At 34.1% G+C, this 22,653-nt stretch overlaps 1 protein-coding gene across 1 annotated transcript in view; it reads right to left on the reverse strand.

Annotated features, from left to right (window-relative positions):
- The window catches only part of LOC150108472 (sorting nexin-6-like), a 285,148-nt gene that overhangs the window by 220,842 nt on the left and 41,653 nt on the right, over positions 1-22,653 (reverse strand). The window contains exon 4 of the mRNA XM_090390474.1: positions 5,125-5,255. Coding sequence (XP_090246600.1) covers positions 5,125-5,255 — 131 coding nt within the window. The remainder of the gene's footprint in view (positions 1-5,124; positions 5,256-22,653) is intronic.

The raw sequence follows: 22,653 nt of genomic DNA on the forward strand, positions 1-22,653 counted from the left end.
TGTTGACATCTGCCTTGTGAATATTAAAAATACATCCATAGGCTTTCCAGACATCCTGTATATACAGGACTGTCCCATATTTTACATTGAATTTTGCTGTCCCGTATTGTACTTGTAGGGACAGCCTAATGTCCCATATTTTAACGAAAAAATAAAATTATAAATTTTATGTTAAGCAATTATAATTTTTAATATTCTTTTCGAATAATCCAACTTAAATTGGTTTCTAAGCCATAAAAACTGACAATTTCGAGGGAAATATTTATGGCAGCAGCGACGGTCCCTTTCAATGGTCTCTTTTTATTTAGTATAAGCATTTTATTTATAATTCTGTACAGATATATTGCATTTGCATATTTTCAAACAGTTCTTATTTGGACATTGTGATTTGGACATCCATGTATTGGTGCGATATCAGTACAGTACATGAATGTTATTTAAATAATTATTAAAATATAATATCTCACCTTTTTAGAATGTGCAAAATTTGGTTAATACATAGAATATATAATTAAAGGTAAATTAATTTTTGTTTCTTTCCTTAAGCCCTTAACAATACTAAAACGAAAGTACATTTTTAACAATGATTATTCGAAAGAATGGAATTTTATTGCAAAAGGAAAACATAGTGATGACGTTGAATGCAAAAAGTGTAGACAAACGTTTAGTATTGCACATGGGAGACGATCGGATATTACACAATACATTAACACTCAGAAACACAAATTGAGCATTTCAAGTTCCAGTTCCAAAAGTACTGATACTTATTTTGTAAAACTAAATACCAGCAATGAAAGAAAAGTTATTGCTGCTGAAATAACTATGGCATTTCATTGCATAAAGCATCATTTTTTTTAAATGAAGTAGAAAAATTTTACAGCACGTTACAATTATTTGCAAAAATGGATAACTCCACTTGAGCACTTTAATATGTTTATGTGGATGACTTTAAAAGAAATTCCATATTGGGAACAAATTGAGAGTACCTGTACTCTCAATTTGTTTTGCTCTGTTTAAAAACTAAGAACATTAACATCAACGACAACGAATTATTTGATCAGGTAATACTTCTCAGAAAAATTTTTGAAGAAGAAAACAAGAATGAGGAGTGGTACAAGAAATCTTGCCATGAAAAATGGATGGCTATATTAAAACAAATTAAATTTATTTAAAGAACAATATTCTGAGTTGCTCAAAATTTGTGAATACTTGTTCAGCATGTTTCAACATGAGCATTGTCAGCAGGAATGCTGACAATGCTCATGTTGAAAGACTTTTTTCGGTAATGTCAATTCAACGGACAGATGAGAGAAGTAAGATGGACGTGATAACAGTGGAAGCAATTTTACAGTGTTTAGTTATCATCAATATCTCTTGTGAAGATTTCCATAAACTTGTAATAGCTGATCCAGTTTTTAGAGAATGCTAAAAATAGTGTTAAATAAAAGGCCTGAACTGCACCTAATTATTATAATGTTCCTACCTTATGTCATTTAATAAAATTGTTTTAAGGTTTGGAGTTTTTTTTTTTTTTTTTTTGTTACACCCATGTACCATATTTGGGTTTCCAAAATCTTGCAACCCTATGCATCTGGCACTATCATTATGGCAAGTCCAGCAGACCATGCCTTCATTATCCTTCACACAGGATCAATTGGATGAAAACAAAAGTGCTATACAGAAGTCATTATAAGAGAGAGAGAGAGAGAGGCAGATTGTTTTTGGAATCAACAGAAGCTTTAAAACATACTCCGAACCTCAACAAATTTATCAAAAATCTGGAAAACAGTCATTTGAAGATCTAATTAATATTTGTTTTCTCTCTTTTTCCAACATAGATGGCAAAAAGGAACAAAAGTCCTAATTAGGACTTTAGTTCCTTATCTTGTCTGTTACAATTTTTTAAAACTAGTCCGCTGATATACCACATTGTTGTTGTTTCACATACTGTGACAAACTGTTTTTGTGCTCTGTAGATGCTGGATACAAGGATGATCTCGGCCTAACAATGAAAAAACGAATTTATAATTTCAAAATTATTTTTATTTTTCAACATAATCTCCCTTAAGACTAATACATTTATTCCAGCGATGTTCCAGCATCATTATACCGTCCCTATAGTGGTTCTCAGTAAGATCTGCAAAATACCCCTCTACAGCTGCAATCACCAGTGAGGAAGAATTTTAGTTTGGGGAAGAGATAGAAGTCAGAGGGAGCCAAATCTGGGGAATAGGGTGGATGTTCCAACAATTCATAATGCAGACTCCTTAATTTTTCCCATTGCCAAAACACTTTTGTGGGCAGGTGCACTGTCCTGATGAAAGATGATTTTTTTCCAGGTCTTTTCTCACAAATTTTTTCGTCTAGTCTGGTTAAAAGATCAGAATAATATTCCCTGGTTATTGTTTTACCCTTTTCAAGATAATTAATAAACAAAATGCCTTTAGCATCCCAAAACACTGATGGACCTGACTTTGTCTTCTTTGGCGCTGAACAACCGGCTTCTGTCCACTGTTTTGACTGCTGTTTGGATTCTGGTTATGGTGAATCCAAGTCTCATCCATAGTAATAATCGATGCACAAAATCAGTTTTATTCTTGTTAAAACGCTCCAAGCACTGTTCAGAGATTTTCATGCAAGTGCATTTTTGATCTGCTGTGAGCAAGCGCAGCACCCATCTTGCACAAAGCTTTTTCATATGCAATTCTTCATGCAAAATATATCCAACACATTTTTTGAAATGCCTATAGTCTCAGCAATTTCAAGCACTTTGACTCACCAGTCATCCAATACCATATCATGCACTTGATCAATGATTTCTGGTGTTGCTACACTTTTTGTATATCCTTCACGTGGATCATCTTCAAGGCTGGTACGGTCATGTTTAAACTCAGCAGCCCATTTCTTAATTGTTGAAAATGAAGGAGAAGGGCGTCCATAAACTTTTATGAACTTCGAATTAATTTCTTTTGGCATTAAATCTTCTTGTACAAAGAAATTTATAACCGCACGATACTCAATTTTATCCATTTCAAGAGATACAGACAACACTTTTGCTTCAGACAGCTGTATAAAACAAATTACTTGACAGAATGACTTGCAATTTCACATGGATGCTTATGACAGATGTACCAACTTAGAAAAAAAATCTTGCAGACAATATTTCCATCTATGGTCGATGCCGAGAACTTTTCAGACTGTCCTCGTATAATACCAGTGAAATATCAGCAAATAATTTAATAAATATTATTTTCTTATCATTCTGTGTTGTCATCAATACCGTGAAAAATAAATAACATGTACTGACACATAAGCTCTTCTACATGTTTGCAAATTACCCTACTTATTCTTCCTCCTGGAAATCCTCTGATTTAACATCCCCTCTAATAATGGAAACACCACATATCACTACTCTTGAGACATCTGTCACCTGTTTTTCTCTACTTTTCTTCATTCTATCCTTTTTTTTTTTCATGTTTAGTCCTATCTACTAAACTTCTAATCTCATTGCACATATTCAACATCTACTTTTCTTTGCTTCCACAGGTGTCACTTGCTTTCATTTCATCACCCATACTTTCACAGTCTTGCTCACTTTCATTCCATGTTTCACACAGTCTTTTGCTTCTGCAATTACACTTGCTTTCATTCATCAGTTGGTTTCACATTCACTGATAACTTATAGTCCAATAAAATATCACACTTTCTACATACCCATACCTTCTCTCATCTTCTGTTCAGTCTCACTACAAATACATTCTCCACATATACACCCTCTGTTCAAAAAGAAACTGAACTTTTCGAAAATAGAAGAAAATAGTGGTGCAACCTGTTGTATATTTTTGTTGTTGAAAGCGGTATCCTTCATTAGTGTTGTGTCAACTGTTTATGACATTTGTTTCATTAGAAGCCAAGTTATAGTGCCAAGAATGACAGTGTGTTTTGCCAAACGGTCAGAAAATGAGTTTCAAACAGAGAGCTGCAACTGACTTTTTGTGTTAAAAGCCAATTTGCGGAAAAAGTTTTACCAAAACGCATCAAATGCTTCAAAAAGCATATGGTGATGAATGTTCATCCCGTACTCAAGTTTACGAGTGGTTTAAGCGATTTCAAAGTTGTCGTGAGATGCTTGAGGACAACGACAAGCCGGGCTGTCAAACAACTGGACTGAGCAAAGTTAATATCCAAAAAGTGCATGATTTCATCAAAGAAAACCTGAAATCGTCCGTAAGATTGATTGATTGAAGAGGAATTGGGAATTCCAAAATCAACTGTGCACAACATTTTGACTGAGAGTTTGGGCCTTCGTGAATTGAATTCACGATTTGTTCCCCACAAGTTGACCAACGACCAAAAAATGTATCGAATTGAACACTGCAAGGACCTCATTAAAACTGCTCGTTATGTGATGAAACGTGGTGTTTTGTGTATGAGCCTGAAACAAAACGCCAGTGGGCTGAGTGGAGACCACCAGATGGGGGGCATCTGAAAAAAAGTCGCTTGGAGAAGTAAAAAAAAAAAAGTAAAGACAATGCTGATTTGTTTCTACAATTCCAAGGGCATTATCCACAAAGAATTCATTCCACCTGGCCAAACGGTCAATGGTGAGTTTTATCTCGAAGTTTTAAAGTGATTGATAGCGAGAATTTGTCGCATACGACACGAATATCGTGATGCAGGCAGCTGGTCACTTTTGCATGATAATGCACCGTGTCATCGTTCGAACATTGTGAGACAGTTTTTGAGCAAAAATCAAGTTTGTGTGTTGGATCACTCACCGTATTCACCTGATTTAGCACCCTGTGACTTCTTTCTCTTGCCCCAACTTCATTTGCCGATGAAAGGAAAGTGATACGACACCATTGAAAATGTTCAAGCAACAGTGACCATGACCCTCAACAGTATCCCAAAAACCGATATAAAAACTCATTTAACAAATGAATTGACCATGCCAAATGCTGTATCAAAGCTGAGGGAGAGTATATTGATTGAAATAAATGATTATAATTGGCCTGTGTTTTATTTTCTATCAAAAGTTCGGTTTCTTTTTGGAGAGGGTGTACATACTTTATGATAATAAACCATTCTCGAAGATACATATTAAAAAAGTGGCGACATGCTTACTGTTCCAACTGTCGACAATCTTTGTGAAATTCATCACCAATAAGTGTTCTCGTATTGCTTCCAAGTTGTTTTTTGGACTTTGCTTCTGCCATTTCTGAAGTAATAGGAGGTTTTGGTGGAAGTGGAGGAATCTGAAATGAAAACAAGCCATAAAAAAAGTTACATTATATCTTTTAAAGCTCATATTTCTTTAGCAAAAAAAAAAACGATCTGTAAAGAAATTTTCTTAGTTTACATGTATAAGATGTCAAGGAATAATAGTTCTGCTGCTACTATCATGAACTGACTGATAACCTAACAAATGTGTGTTAGGGCTTAATTGCTGGGAGGAACTCATATTGGAGGCTTAGTGGAATGAAACAGCACAGGAAAAAGATTAAAAATGTTATATAAAACTTGAGATACGCAAGTATTGTCCTAACTAGGTGGTGCCCTCAGTGAGTACCTGTCAGTAGCCTAGAATATAAACTGGGATATCTAAGTATTAGTGTTTCCTATATTTAGGGAAGTTCTTTGCAACCATATTTGTTCAGGTTGGGATGATTTTTGAGGGCAGCTGCATATTCTGAAAATGGTCTTTCCTCTTCTAAATTTGTGCTAATGGAGCACAGTGGTTTTCTTCCAACTTATTTTCTGTGAGTCATATATCTAGCGCATAGTCTGCAAGGGCTGATTGACTATAGTGATGATAGTATATGTCTTTTGTCATGTTCTTCTAAAAGAGATGGTAGCTAATTTTCCTGTCTGTCCATAGCAAGCAAATTTGCAGGAACAAGGAACTCTATATACATCAGGAACTGAGAGAGGAGAGAGTTAGTCCTTAGTGGAGCAGATAAGGGTAGTTTCAAGTGGGACTTGAAAGCTATTAGAGATTATATTTCTTTAAAATTCTGGCTATTTTTTCTGATGTACCATGGATGTGGGGGATGGTGATGGCATTACTAATGTCCTTCTGAGGAGAAAGTTGTGAATTGAAGGGAGGATTGATTATCATTATTATTTTATTTTAGATTTTGTGGGAACTATAGCCATTAGATAGGAAGGTGTGGTCTATATGATTGAGTTCTTCTGCTGCAAGACAGGCTTCAGTGGAATCTGAAATTTACACAGGTTACAGGCTATATTGGTTGTATTTTAATGATACAATATTGTTAACAGGGGAAATATTCAAAAGTTTGTGAGTGTATCGGCCAGTACGCAGGTTTCCTGTATACTGAGAAGGAGAGGTTACCATTAGGGAAATGTGTTACCAAGGTGTCTAAGGTAGGCTAAACTATTATTAGTTTCCTTTTCCATCATAAACTGGATTCTAGAGTGTAGACTATTGAAATGACAGAGAAAAGAGTCTAATATGTCTAGGCCATGAGGCAAAATAAGAAACTCATCATTGACATATCTTAGCTGAATAGAAGGCTTGAGAGGGCTGAGATAAGAAATTGTTTTTCAAAATCCTCCATGAAAAAAATTGGTGAGGGGCAGTGGGGGAGGTGGGAGTGAACCCATAGAGGTCCCCCTTGTTTGTAAATTTTGTTCTTCCAAGAAAAATACTTTGAATAGATAACAAAGGAAAAGAGATCTGTGATGTCAAAAAAAAGAAAAACTTTTTTTTTAAGATTTTAAAATATGTTAAGATATTATTATGGGAATATTGATGAACAGTGATGTGATATCAAATCTCATCATTGCCTGGCAAAAAAAATAGGCATCATCCATTCCTTACATTTCCACTAACATACAAAAAAGAAGTAACGACTACAATACCTGAGTTCAATCCTGCTAAAAATTGGTACAATAGAATATAAATAAAAAAAAAGTCTATTTCAACCTCCAAAACAATCAGATGAACAAGAAAAACGAAGACTTTAGAGGAGCAGTGATTCTCCCATATATACAATCAATCATGGACAAATTAGCAAGGTTGCTTGGCCAATAAAATTTAAAGGTTGCTTTCTACCCAATCAACAAGATCTCTAACCACCTGAAACCTCTACATCTGCCACTTAAAAAAAACAGGTGACTACAAGATCAGTTGTAATTGTGGTTTACAATACATAGGACAAACAGGCAAGATCAGGAGAGGAATGCCAATCAGAAGATTATAAAGACAGCGAGAATGGAAGAAGATACAAATCAGGACCAGCAGCACATACAACTGAAACAAAACATCAAATAGTATAGCAAAAAAAAATGCCCTTCAGAAAAAACAGATTACTGTTTTTTCTCAAGAGCATACAGAGAATCAACTTGATGATTTTACATCAAGTTGGGTCTTCATTAATTCATCATGACCTGCTCGTATCTACCAGTAGTATACAGTAACCCATGAACGAGTAGCCATTGTAATAGCAAATGCACACTTTCCATTGTTATTTATATTCAAATATTTTCACTAGAGTTGTTACTGTTATTATTTGTTTTATACTTTTTTAATTTATTTATGTAATTATCATGAAGAAGTGAAACAAAAGAATTTTCATAAAACTAGTACAGAAAATAAAAAAAAAAAGTTTTGTTTTCTATGTGATATTTATTTTTTTGTGGAAAAATATTGGAAAACAATCCTAGCACACCCTTTCTCCATAGACACCTATTCAGCAAATTTTTGTTTCTTCTATATTATGCTAATTTTTATAATTTTATTGTATAAAATATTTTTGCCTATTAATGTGTCAAATATGTTGCATTAATGTTTTAATTAATGAAATGGAAATATTTGTCATGGTACTGCAGAGAATAATAAATAGAAACAAATTAACTATTTTTTTGGTTCATTCTTATGTTTAGTTATTGGCAAATAATGATTCACTTCCCTTCTTTAAGTACTTAATCCGGCATTAGTAAGGTGGGGTGTCACAGACCCCAAAGATTTTAAATTGACTATAACTTTCTAGCAACGTGTTGCAATGAGTCATGCCTCAGTATAGCTTACCCTCCTGTAACCCGCTACTCGACGCCATAGACGACAGGCTGTTGCACGCAAGCAAGTTTAGTGTGCTGGGGTCCACAAGACCCCACCTTACTAAAAGTGTGACCATATTTACTTCTGAAACATAAGTTGTTTTCATGTATATTCTACAAAAATATTATCGTTACTGCTGTATCTTCTATATTTTTACATACCAACTATAAGCAAATATGTTTTCATAAATATTTAGAAGGTATTTTGAGAATAATATCTTTTTTTTTTTTACCAGATGAGTTACGAGCAGGAAGAACAGAAGTTACGTCAACTTATAGATGACGCTAAAAGTAAAAATAAAGATGTTTAATTAGTTAAGTATTTTTGGGTAATAAAAATTTAATTTTGTGGATCTGCATTTTTATTCTGTAAAATTACAGGACACTTAAACAATAAGTAATCTAATATTGATTAAAAAGATATGGATTTCTATAATACACTACATTATTTGGGTGGGTCTGTGGGACCCCACCTTATCACTGTTTGTTACATTTTCCCACCTCACCAGAGCCAGGTTAAATGTTATTCTATTATATAAAGCATGAATTTTAATCTAGGTGTTGCTTTTTGACAAGGAAAGTAGGGATATTTACAAATAGAGCTTTAATGGAAAATTAGTGGCGATAGAAATTTTTAGTAAACTTGTGTAATACTATGATAATATCCTCTACCCCCTCCCCCAAGAAGGCATATCAAGAATTTGATAATGATGGAAATCCTCTAATGGTTAGTGAATTTCTGAGCATCTACATTACTGTACCTCAAAAGTGAAGAAGAAGTAAAAAGAATCCTTAATAACCTGAACACAAACAAGGCCACGACAATTACAGGGATTTAGGTATCCCTAAATCCCTGTAATTGTCAAATTACGTCACTGAAGATCTTTACAGAAATTTATTTCTTTATGGGCATATCAGGAATTTGATGATGATGGAAATCCTCTGATAGTGTTAGTAAATTTCTGAGCATCTACATTACTGTACCTCAAAATTGTAATTGTCAAATTACATCACTGAAGATCTTTATAGAAATTTATTTCTCTAAAAACGAAAGTAATAGGCACTTAAAATCTGAAATCAGTAAAAAGCTTTTTTAGATGTTTCATGTTTGTGAAAAGAGATGGCTCTTTAAACATATGTCCATGTTAGGATTATAATAAAAATCATTATTAAGTGGAATAATTGAATGTTAATTTTTATGGCTATTTTGCCTATTTTTCTTTAGGAGTACCCCTTTTATACTGTCATTGGTTATTTAGTCAATTTTTAAGGCATTATTGATATTTTAGGAAAGAATAATTTTGGACATACCTTTATAGGATGTTCTTGGTGATCTTCTTTTGTAGCAGCATCAGGTATATAGGGGCAGTGAACATTTATATAACAATAAACATTTATATACCACTGTTGAAGTATGACAAAAAGGAAGGGGCAGAAATGTGGAGATAGAAAACTGTGGGAGAATTGAGAATAAAACAAAAGGAACGTGAATTTAAAACCAGAGTTTGTTTCCAAGACTGGGTTGTAAATTCTTTGGGAAGAAAATGAAAGATAGAATATTTTTAGGGGAAAGGAGAAGAAAAGAATATGATGGATCAAGATTAGGAGTGAGAGTAACTGGGTGCGAGTCATTTTGACTGAGTGTTGCCTTCAGAACTTGTGAGAAAAGTGGGGGCTATATCATGTCAGCTTAGTGTTTTTGTCTTGGATTTATCTGTGTTGTTTTACATTGGTCAGAATCTTGACCTAATTTTCATGTTGTGGAGCTTCCAACTATCAGAGATAATATAGGGGCGGTGAACATTTATGGAGTTTTTGTTACATTTTATGGCAATTGTTTCTGATATTCTTAGCATTGTTTTGTTTTTCTGTATGTCTAGTATTATGACTTCGTTGATTTACAGCAGAATATATTTCTGTTCAAGAGCGTGGGCTGCTATTTCTGTTTTCCCTGTATTTTGTTTCTCTTTTGGTTATTACATTTCTTATTACTTAAATGTTCTGGGATTGGCATGTTGTGGTCACGAAAGTGTTCCTGTAGTCTTGCCCATAAAGACCTGATCGTGGAACCTGGGTAAGTGACATCACAGTTGTTGAAAGGAAATTTGTATATACGTTGTGGCATTCTAGTATTTCTTTGTATGTGTGAGATTTAGCAGGTTTTAGGAGCGTTGCCAATTTTTGGTTCGTGGTGAACTATGAACCAAACTCTGCTTGTACTGCAGCTCACAACAGCTGTAAAAGAATCATCAAATTCAAATCAGGTTTTGTAAGGGCCAAATGCTGCAAACTCGCCTCCTGTCCAAATGGCTGTCACTCCTTCTGGTCCCTTGCCAAGGCCACAACTTTTGCATGTCCAGGTTTCCACCACTCTCACATCATGGTAGCACTGTAGTCACCTCACCTAAAGACAAGACTTAATGGCATCACTTGTCTTCCAATTCCTGCATTGATGACCTGGGCAAATTTCCCTCTGCTCCACCAAGAACTCTCTCCATGTCAGAAAGAAGTAAAAAGAATCCTTAATAACCTGAACACAAACAAGGCATCTGGTTATGATGGTATCCCACCTACTGTGTTAAAAACTTGTGTCCTAGAACTAACACTTAACCTGTATCACCATTCCAATGCATCCTATTCAACTGGCATCTACCCTACAGCATGGAACCAGGCCCACATCCAACCTATCCCAAAGAAAGGTGATAAACATCAATCACTGAACTACCATCCAATTGTTCTCACCTCTGTTCTCTTTAAAATTACAGAGGATGTAATCAACAGCCAATTCCTAAACCACTTAGAGACCTACCAACTAACTAGCAATCTGGACTCAAGCCATGGAAAAATTCGGAGAAACTCGAGTTTGGCACAGGGGCCTACTTAAAAAACTGCCATCCTATTCTGCCTTCCATATTCTGCAACTGGATCACTAACTTTCTCACTGGTCCACTCACTAAGTGTCATGGTGGATGGTTTTCTCTCCTCAGATTTCTCCAATGCTGGAGTATCCCAGGGTTCTGTTCTTTCACCTGCTCTCATCCTCTTGTATAAGACCTGCTCTCACAGACTTCCAATTCTATCCAAAGCTTCACTGATGACAGTACACTCCATTCTTCCTTTTCATTTGACAACCTTGTAATGTTCAAGTATTAGAATACTCAAGATTCATAGCAACCAATGTCCTGAACTCTAATCGCCTAGCTATATATCATTGGGGAAAGGACAACCTTGTAAACTTTAATGCCACCAAAACTTGGCCCTGTCTTACTTTCAATAATACCCAAATATCAAAACATGATCAAATTTCCCTTTTTGGACTGACCTATACCTCCAACCTCTCTTCGCACAAACACATTTCAACCATAGTTTCTACAGCTGTTAAAAAAGTTGGTGTACTTATTTGAATGAGACACTACTTCACACCTTCATAGCTGCTAACCCTCTACAAATCCCAAATCTATCCAACAACAGAATATTGTTTCCATGTTTGGGAATGAAGCGCCAAAATCCTCTCTAAGATTGTTCAATTCTATCCAGAAGAGGGCAATTCAGTTAATTAATGACATTCAGTTTCTGCCTCATGTCTCTTCTATAGATACTTTCATGGACAATGCTCTGCTGAATTGGCCACTATTGTTCTGCTTTCCTCCAGAGTGATTAGAACCAGAGCTATTGCTAACCAGCATCCTTTTACTGTCCATCTTGAAAATTACTGAACCAACTTCACTGCCTCCTCCTCCTTCATTCCATCTACTTCTGTTCTTTGGAACAGCCTCCCTCACTCTGCCTTCCCCAAATATGACCTTCAGTTGCTCAAAAAAAAAAAAAGCAAACAGATTCCTACTTTCTTCTTATTCTCTTGCCCATACAAGGCAATGATCTGCTATAGGGCAGATCATTGCTCTATGTGTGTGAGTCAGATACGAAAAAAATAAAAAATAAATAAATAAAAACACTCACTCCACATCGAAGAAACTCACACACATTTTTTCTACACAGAGAATAATTTGCTACCACAGTTCTTAATGAGTACTACAATATCAATAATTAACCAACAATTTTCACACTCTTACTTTTCTAGCAATTGTTTCATATCTTCTCTCATGCTATATTTATCATTTGTGCCAACTAGCACTGCAATCTCTTACTTTTCCTTGCTTTTTCTCTGTTACATTTTTTCACATCCATTATTTTTGATCCCATAAAGCTCAAAGTGGTGAATATGCTTGTCAAGTGAAAATTTATTAGTTAATCATTGTATGATATTATTTCTTTCTTACATTTTAACTGACTTATTATTCACTGATAACTTACAACTTCCGTGCTTTCCTGCACCTCTTAATGTTCTTATTTTTCCTATCCTGTCTGAGATTTTTTTAAGCATTTCTCAACTTTCTAAACTCCCCGGTAAAATGATTAATAATTCCTTTTAATCTGTGAATTTTATATATATATATATATATTAATTTTCCATTTGTGTCATCAGTATAATGGTTTTGTTCAGTGGGGTAGATTCTCAACTCCATAAACTGAATTATCCTTTGCCTTTGATGCCACTTTGTTTTGCTGGGTTTATGGTGCCATTTTTTAAACAAAACTACCATAATTTAACAATATGTCTACAAATATATCAGCAAATGCACTGAATACAATAAATCCAATAAAAATCACAATATACTGAAAAATATTACCTAATTTGAAAAAGAATACTCAATAAATCAAAAACAGATTGTCCTCTTAAAGAGCTTCAAATAACATATCCACACTTAAAAATAGCCTCCTTTATATAATATATATATATTAAAGATACCAAGAAATTCTATACTTGGTTTTAATTCTTTTCCCAAGTAAGCAAAACAAAGTTTTGCATGTGAAATATATTCAACATCTGAGCTACTTGTATATAGAGGCTAATGACTTCATATCACTTGCCTTAGTATGTATTCCATAATGCAAAGCACACCCCCTTTCAGGCATGTATAACGCAATGCATAATGGGAAGGGCCACTACCCAGACTGGTTTTGACCTTTATTGAAGTCTCTTCAGTGGGAGCTAGACCAGGGAGAGATACCAAGGTGAAGTAATGCAGAAGTCATATCTCTCTCTCTCTCTATATATATATACACACACACACACAGGTAACGCTCGTATAACGCAGTACTTATACAACGTGGTTTCAATATAACGCGGTCTACAAATTGTGGTAACCCTTGTTGAACGAGGTACTTATACAATGCAGTTTCGATATAAGATGATCTACAAACTGTAGTAAACCTTTATCTTTTCATATATTTTTCAACGTGTGACTTAAAAAATCAAATTTTATCTTTGTTAAATTTACATCTGCCCATATTGCGCATGTAATTATAAGTAGCGAATTTATATTAGGGGAAATATCCTTTAGCACGCATGCAGGTCAATTGTTTACCGTATAAAGTATTTATTGTTGAAAATTGTCTTTGTTTTCTGCCAGGAAAGCACATTAAAAATCATAAGTGTGTTAATCTCAAGTTGAGCACTTTATTTTTTGGTGAGTTACATACAATATGTAATGGTTTTTTTTTATGTAAAAAAAAAAAAAAAATTTTATAGTAATGGCTACTTAGAGCACTTTTGCGATATGGTTGAAAACGAAATTAGTGAATTAATTGAGGGGAAATAACTTTAAATGAGGAGAAACTGGTACAATTAATAGATGACGTCAAACCAAATAGCTGGGAAAGTTCTGCTGAAGATTCTGATTATGATGAATCCTTTACAGAATTCAGTTTAAAGAAATTAGCAGAAGGATTGGACTTGGCAAGAAAATTATTTTATGGATAATGATCTCTCAATGGAGCACTCCGGAAAATTAACAAGACAATTGGATATTTGTTTAGCTCTGTATTATGAACTTAATAAAAAATTGCAGCATAGTGGTAAGCAAAATCTTATTACACTTCTTGATAACTAAACCAGCCGAAGTATGCAATGAGAATTATACTAATGATGTCCAAGACATTTCGAGTGATGACAACATCTGGCCACTTGTAAATAAAGAACATCTACGAAATGTTAGTTTTGAAGAGAGTGATGCCGATTAAAATATACACTTTATTTTGCTTAAAACATTTATGTATTATGTGCAATGAAGTTTATGTAGAATTTATATTTTTTTATAATTTCATACTATGTATTTGTTTCATAGTTTATTTGCTTTCTTAACTTACACGAATTACCTGAATTAAATAAAAATTTATTTTTGTTGGATGTCATTGTTTATATAATCTAATTTAAAAAAAAAAAAAAAAAACGATTTCGGAACCTAACCCTACTTTTTCTATGTGATAGTCTTGCATAACGCGATTTATATAACGCAACATTTTTGTGGAACCAAACATCCGCGTTATATGAAAGTTACCTGTACATACATTTCCTGTAAGAGTTGCATATATATATATATATATACAGGGTGTTCGGGATAAATTTGACATATTTATAATTAATTATATTTTTCCGTAAGTTACATGTATTAATACACACTTCTCTTCATTTAAAAGTTTGGACCCTTCTTCATTCATATACAAGATGTCAGAAAGGATGGATAGCTGGAACCCACCTGAATCATGGAAGAGAATAACTTGTATCATGATGATTCGTGCCCGCCATCAAAATAAGGATATTACGACTGCTGCCAAATGCTCCCTGAATACAGTAAAAACAATCAGGCATGAACTAGAGACTTGCAATGGTGACTACGAGGATGTAGCAAGAAGAAAGATCCCTAGCAGACGATCTGATTGCATTCGTACAGCAGAATTCCTCGCAAATCTGCAGGAACAGGTGTTGAAGAACCCTGGCATTGGAATTCGGGCTTTGTTCGTGGAGTTGCTAACTGTAGTCAAGCCCTGGATAACAAGGGTAGCCAATGGTAGGCTGTATGTATGGCAGCAGGATTCGGCCCCTTGCCACACCTCTGGGAAAAGTCAAAAATGGTTGTCTGAAAATTTCTACGACTTCACCAGTCCAAATGTTTGGCCTCCAAACTCCCCAGACCTTAACCCCATGGATTATTTTGTATGGGGCGCAGTTGAAAAAGACACCAATCGCACTTCCAGTAATACAAAAGCCCAGTTAATGGATAAAATTAAAACAGTTTTTGCGGCCCTTCCCAGGGAGACTGTAGCATCAGCTTGTTCGAGGTTCCGAAGCAGAATTGAAGCTGTGATCGATGCTAATGGTGGTTATTTTGAGTAAATCTTGTTGATAGTATTGTAATTAACTCTGCCTGTAATGTTTTTTTGTCAATTCATTAAATTTAATAGATACAAAGAAGATTTTCTTTTTCCTTACGAAACTGTCAAATTTATCCCGAACACCCTGTATATATATATATATATATATATATATATATATATATTTTATATATATATATATATATAATATATATTTATATATTAATATATTATTAATATTAATATATTAATATATATATATATATTTATATAAAATATTTATATATATATATATAAAATTTTCAAAATTCTGGGAAGTAGTGACTTTGGACTTTTGCTAATAATTTAATTTATTTGAATATATATATATATATATATATATATATTCAAATAAATTAAATTATTAGCAAAAGTCCAAAGTCACTACTTCCCAGAATTTTGAAAATTTTAGACCATCATTGCAATTTAGATTAAGTTGGCTGTGGAGATATTCTTAGCATTCTTTGAAGAGTCCATCAAATTTGAAAGGATTTCTGTGAGGAATTTTTGTGTTGTCCCATAGGATCCTGTGGCTAGTGGAAACTCCATGTTCTGCAAGACCACATTTCTCAGCTTGAAGAAAATGGATGTAATCCATATGTTCTGATTGTTGGATGCCTACAGTTCGACCTGTCTGACTACAACTGCAGAAACAAGGAATCTGGCCAAGAGAAGAAGTTTGTTTTTGGTGGAAGGCAGGATGGACAAATTCTTGTTTACTGGCTTAAAAGCTGTCTTAAAATCATAATTTTTAAAACATTTGAGATCTGTTCAGAAATGTTTTTATATAAGGAATGGAAATTCTCTTGATATCTGATGAACTATTAGTAAGGAAGTAATTAAACAAGATATATTGTAATTTGGGTGGAAAGTAACAGAGTATAAAGTTGTACTGAATGCATTGTAATTCTAGTCTGTGTTTTGATGACAATTCTGAATTTTTGTGAAGAGTGATGAAGTGAGTCCTGGAGAATGTATCCGTCTTATAAAAAAAAAAAGAAGAAGAAGAAGCAGAGAAGACCATCAGCATCAATCTAGGAATGGCAAAATCCTATTATTTCTATTCTATATTTAATTCAAGGGAAAAGATTGTTGATTTTAGTTAAAAATTTGTCTAATTCTTCACTGGATGACCAAACAGCAAACACATCATTAACATAATGAAACCAATTACTTAAAATTATAATAACAGAATTAACTCAAGTAAAATATTATTTATTAGTAGAATTTTCACCTGAGTATCACAGGCGTGTTCAGTACATGTAAAAAAAAAAAAAAGCTAATTAAACAATAACTGACAATTCCAAAAGGCACCACCTGAATAGTTAATGTAAGATAACTAAAAAAGGGTCATTAAATTTCCCACCTTATTTAAAAAAATTAAAAAATAGATAAATAAATAATATATATATATATATATATATATATATATATATACATACACACAAATTAAAAAATTTAGGAAAGATTAGCTGATCTAAAAAGTACTATCTCCGACAAAGGGGACAGACATAGACCATTGGATCTGTTTAAGTTAGAAGAGTGAAGTTTCACATGTTTTTTATAAAGTCATTCCATGAGGCACTGACTTTTGTGAGGGACTTTTGTCTTGTTCCAATGCACTCTATGTCTAGTGTTGATGGCATGCTCTGCAAGTCCAGACTGTTCAGTTCAAGGTATTGAATATATGACTTGTGTTCTTCTAGCCGAATAAAAGCAGATCTTCCTGTTTGTCCGAAATAAGATAATCCGTAAGAGCAAGGAATATGTAACCGTGTGGGAAGACTTATGTGTTTGCCACACATGTTGATTAGATTTTAACAGTATAGATGCGAACATAGATTGATAAGAAAATAACTATTTATTAACTTAAATGTTAATATTTTGCTGGTATTATATCCAGCATCTTCACAGCACACAAACATAGTTTGTTAGCGAGACAACCGCAATATGGTGTTGTAAAAATAATCATAATTTAAAATTCTGAATATTTTTAGGTATTGTTTATGTTAGTATGTTTATTAGTTTTAGTTTCATAACATGCATTGTCAGCACTTGCAATATGCCCGTTATTGAAATTGTTTTGTCAAAAATGATATGTAAAGAAGTTAAAAAAAATTGATGTACTTACCCAGATTTGATATTTGTATTACTTACAAGAATTTTATTGTAATTTAAAATATTAAGTTTTGTGTTTTTATGAAGACATTCTCTCGTCGCTAACGGAGACATGTCAGTCATTATTTATACCTAACTTCTTGCTTACCAGTTTCATGGAGTGCGCATACTCACCAAGAAGTTTGATGTGTGATTGACAGCTGACAAGTTCGGTATCGAAGCAATGGGAGCATAAACAAGAGAGTGTTTGGAAGGAATTTAGAACACAGGCCGGCAGACATTTAGATTCAGAGAAAATTGTGTTTTTTTTATGTGGCAGTCAGAGGAAAATTAATAGTATATTCCAAAAAAGGAATCGTGGAACTATGAAGTTTCAAAGTGGAATAAGTATTGCTAAATAAAAGAAAATATTGCTATAGACCGTTTTAAAAGGAATATTCGAGGAAACACTAATTGGAAGATTTATAGTAGATTCCGAAAAGGGAATCATAGATCTGTGAATTTTTTAAAGCAGAAGAGTTAAGACTGTCAATAAGCATTTAGTGAATAAAAGAAGTTGCTATTTACGTTCTAAAGGAATGTTCGAGAAAACTCTGATTAGGAAGTTTCATCTGTATTAAGGACGCTGGATCTAACTATTATTTCTACAGGAAAAGAGACAGAATTAAGTCAGGAAGAATTAATGTGTGCTACATAAGTGATGAGAAAGGATCCTGTAAAAATGAAGAATAGAGTCATATATCTTCTGAAAAGGGCCTTGACAGAAAACGAAACTGGCTATGAACATTTTGTGATTGCGCAAACAAAGTGTTTAGTCCAGTCTTAAGTGTAAGTTTATTTTTAAAAAGCCTTGGATCAAATTAATTTGTAGTTAGTTATGTAATATTGGTTTGAAGTGTATATATATTGTTTTTGTTATATTAAATGTGTTTATTTTGGTCTTGAGTCAGTGATTATTTGGATTCTGAAAGAAAGAGTTAAGATCATTGCACCAATTGGAGTGAACCCTTGTGCATATAGTAACATATAGGTACACTCAGAATTAAAAAAAATAATTGTTGGAAACAGAGATCATATCTATGGTAGGATAAATATTAAGATAATATCTATATATATGAAAATCAGCCAATTATTAACAGTGTAACAGTGGGACTAGTATGAGTAATTGTAGCTTGTAACACTAAAGTTCCTAATTAGGTGCCATCTAAGCTTAAAAAATAAAATAAAATACGAGAGAGAAAAAAACGGACATTAATTTGGTCTTAGGATGACTGTCTCCCAAATCTTTGGTAGATTTATGCAGCTACTTGTTGAGGTTTGGAATATGTTTCAAGGCTTCTGTTGATTGCAGGAACAATCTCTCTGGCTTGCAAAAGCTTCTGTGCAGTACTTTTGTCTTTTTCCAATTGATCCTGTGTGCAGAGGTATCCAAAGCATGGTCTGCCAGACCCGACTTGCCATAGCAAAAGTGCCAGATGTATTTTTTGCGTTCATTGAGGCGGATGTCCACAGTTCTTCCTGTCTGTCCATAGTAGGCTCAATGGCATGAACAGCATAGACTCCTGGATGTGATAAAGGAGAGAATCAGAATCTGCCCTTAGGTGAACAGATAAGAGTTGCCAATTTCACATAAGGTTTAAATATGGTGCATAGTTGGTGTTTATTTAGCACCATAGATATCTTTTCAGATGTGCGTTTAATGTATGGGATGGTGATAGTTTTGTTGTAGTCTTCTGTGGCAGACAGTGGGAGGGGATTTTTGGGGAGCATTTAGTATTTTATCTATCTTATGGGAATTATTGCTCCCCCAAAATCCCCCCCCCTCCTTACTGTCTACTACAGAAGACTACAACAAAACTATCACCATCCCATACATTAAACGCACATCTGAAAAGATATCTAGGGTGCTTAGCAAAAACCAACTAGGTATCCTATTTAAACCTTATGTGAAATTGCAACTCTCATCTATTCATCTAAGGACAGATTCTCTCCTTTATCACATCCAGGAGTCTATGAAGTGCCCTGTTCATATCATCAAGCCTACTATGGACATCTGCCTCAATGAACACAAAAAATGCACCCGGCACTTTCGCTATGGCAAGTCGGGTCTGGTAGACCATGCTTTGGATACCCCTGCACACAGGATCAATTGGAAGAAAACAAAAGTACTGCACAGAAGCTTTTACAAGTCAGAGAGGTTGTTCTTCCTGAAATCAACAGAAGTCTTGAAACATACTCCAAACCTCAACAAGTATGGCTATATAAATCTACCAAAGATTTGGGAGACAGTCATCCGAAGACCAAATTAATATCTGTTTTTTCTCTCTCATTTTTTTTATAAAACTTAGATGCTGCCCAATTAGGACTTTAGTCTTTGTTTTGCATACAACAATTACTCATACTAGTCCCACTGTTACACCATATTGCAGGTTGTCTCACTACTATAACAAATTGTGTTTGTGTGTAATAAATTTAGTTGAATCCTTTATCCAAGTGTGAGCAAACAAAGTTTCCGCCTGAAAATATCTTCAGGACTGGGGTAAGGTAGTACAACACCAGGCAACTCATAGCAAAGGTGGAGCAAGTTACTATCACTCTTATCTCAGTATCTCCCATAATGCAAAACACATCTTCTTGCAGATATGTATAAGTTATGCATTAAGGGAAGGGCCACTACCCAGACTTGTTTCGACCTTTATTGAGGTCTCTTCAGTGGGAGCCAGGCCCAGAGGCGGAGATACCAGGCAGAAGCAATAGCGAGGTCATCTTTACCTATAGGAGTTGCCAAACGGTGTGCCACCTTTTTATTAAATTACTCTGGATTTAGAAAAAGATGTTAAAAGTTTATTTTTCACTTGGTTAGACTATAATAAATTTAGTTTAATCCTTTATCCAAGTGTGAGCAAACAAAGTTTGCGCCTGAAAATATCTTCAGGACTGGGGTAAGGTAGTACAACACCAGGCAACTCGTAGTAAAGGTGGAGCAAGCTACTATCACTCCTATCTCAGTATCTCCCATAATGCAAAACACATCTCCTTGCAAACTTTGTTTGCTCACACTTGGATAAAGGATTAAACTAAATTTATTATAGTCTAACCAAGTGAAAAATAAACTTTTAACATCTTTTTCTAAATCCAGAGTAATTTAATAAAAAGATGGCACACTGTTTGGCAACTCCTATAGATAAAGATGACCTCGCTATTGCTTCTGCCTGGTATCTCCACCTCTGGGCCTGGATCCCACTGAAGAGACCTCAATAAAGGTTGAAACTAGTCTGGGTAGTGGCCCTTACCTTAATGCATAACATTATACATATCTGCAAGGAGATGTGTTTTGCATTATGGAGATACTGAGATAGGAGTGATAGTAACTTGCTCCACCTTTGCTACGAGTTGCCCGGTGTTGTACTACCTTACCCCAGTCCTGAAGATATTTTCAGGCGCAAACTTTGTTTGCTCACACTTGGATAAAGGATTAAACTAAATTTATTATAGTCTAACCAAGTGAAAAATAAACTTTCAACATGTGTTTGTGTGCTGTGAAGATGCTGGATATAATACCAGTGAAATATTAGCATTTAAGATAATAAATAGTTATTTTCTTATCAATCTGTGTTTGCATCTATACCGTTAAAATCTAATCAACAAGCAAGGAATATGGTAGACACTTGGATAACTGAGATGTGGAAGCTTGTCCTTTGGAGAGGTGAGAAAGGTGGAGATTTTTCTGATGGGTTGAAAGGCAACAAAAATATTTTGTGGTTTTAATACTTTTGCTATGTGTTCACTAATGCCTTGCACATAAGGGATAGGAATATGCGTTATTTCTTCTGTATTTAAAGAGGAAGATATAAACACTACTCAGCTCATTTGATGAAAGAATTCTTATATCCATTAATTAGATAAAAAAGAAGAAATAATATATTGCAATTCTTTCTGTAATAGTTCCTCTGAAGAACAAAAGGAGTGGGCCTGATGAACCAGTCTTTTAATAGTTCCTGCCTTTTGACTGGGATGGTGATGAGATTCTGTAGGTTACCATCTGGTTGGTGAAGAATTAGAAGATCTGAAAAGGCTAACTGCTTATTTACTTCTATTTCTAGGGTGAACTGGATCCTTGGATGAAGTGCATTTAATTTAGAGAAAAACTGTTGTAATTCATCAGAAGAGTTCATTCCAGATAGCAAAAATGTTATCTATATATCTGAACCAATGAGTAGGTCAAGGAGAAATGTTGTCAAAAATATGTTGTTCAAAGTGCTCCATAAAGAATTGGCTATAGCAGGAGAAATAGGATTGCCCGTTGCTTTTCCTTCAATTTGTTGTTATAACTTGTTTTTAAAGTAAAAATAACCGGAATGTATTACAAAATCAAATATTTTTACAATGTCTGAAGGAAATTCTTGTTGTAGTAATTCAATGGTGTCAGATAAAGAAACATGAGTAAATAATGAAACAATATCGAGACTAATCATAACATCTGAAGTGTCCAAATGAAGATCCAAAATTTTATTTTTGAAATCCAAAGAATTTTTTATATAAGTAGCAGTTCTAGTTGCAGAACTGAGTAAATTTGATAAAAATTTTGAAATTTTATAAGTGGGACAACATACACTCTACAAGGTCTTAATGGAATGCCTGGTTTATGAACTTTTGGAAGACCATACAATCTAGATGGATGACCGAAGGAGGTTTTAAGTTTGTTCGTTTTTTTATCTTCATTCCATATAGATATATTATCTATAACAGCATCAAGTCTTTTTTAACTGACTACAGGTAAGATTGAATGAGAGGGGCCTGTAGGTTGAATAGTCAAGGAGCAATAGAGACATTTTTCTCTATTGCTCCTATCTTGAATAACTACAACCTTCCTTTTGTCAGTTTTCATAATAATTAAATTATTATTATTATTATTCAGTGATTCCAGTGTTTTTAATTCAGAGTAAGATAGATTAGGACGAGGAGGCTTGGCATTAAAAAGAATTTTTGCACATTCAAAATACGTCCTGTTAGCTGTTTTTTGGGATATGGATCGAATACCTCTGCCTATGCTATGAAAAAATCCATCATGGGTACCTTATTTTTTTTTTTTTTAAATAAGTTAGGAAATTTAATGACCTTTTTAGTTATTTAACATTAGCTACTTAGGTGGGGTCTTTTGGAATTGTCAGTTATTGCTTAATTAGTTTTTTACATGTA

The sequence above is a fragment of the Typopeltis vanoorti genome, chromosome 3 (genome assembly GCF_054136105.1).
Source record: "Typopeltis vanoorti isolate ZY-2024b chromosome 3, IOZ_Tvanoo_1.0, whole genome shotgun sequence".
In the NCBI taxonomy this organism is placed as follows: domain Eukaryota; kingdom Metazoa; phylum Arthropoda; class Arachnida; order Uropygi; family Thelyphonidae; genus Typopeltis; species Typopeltis vanoorti.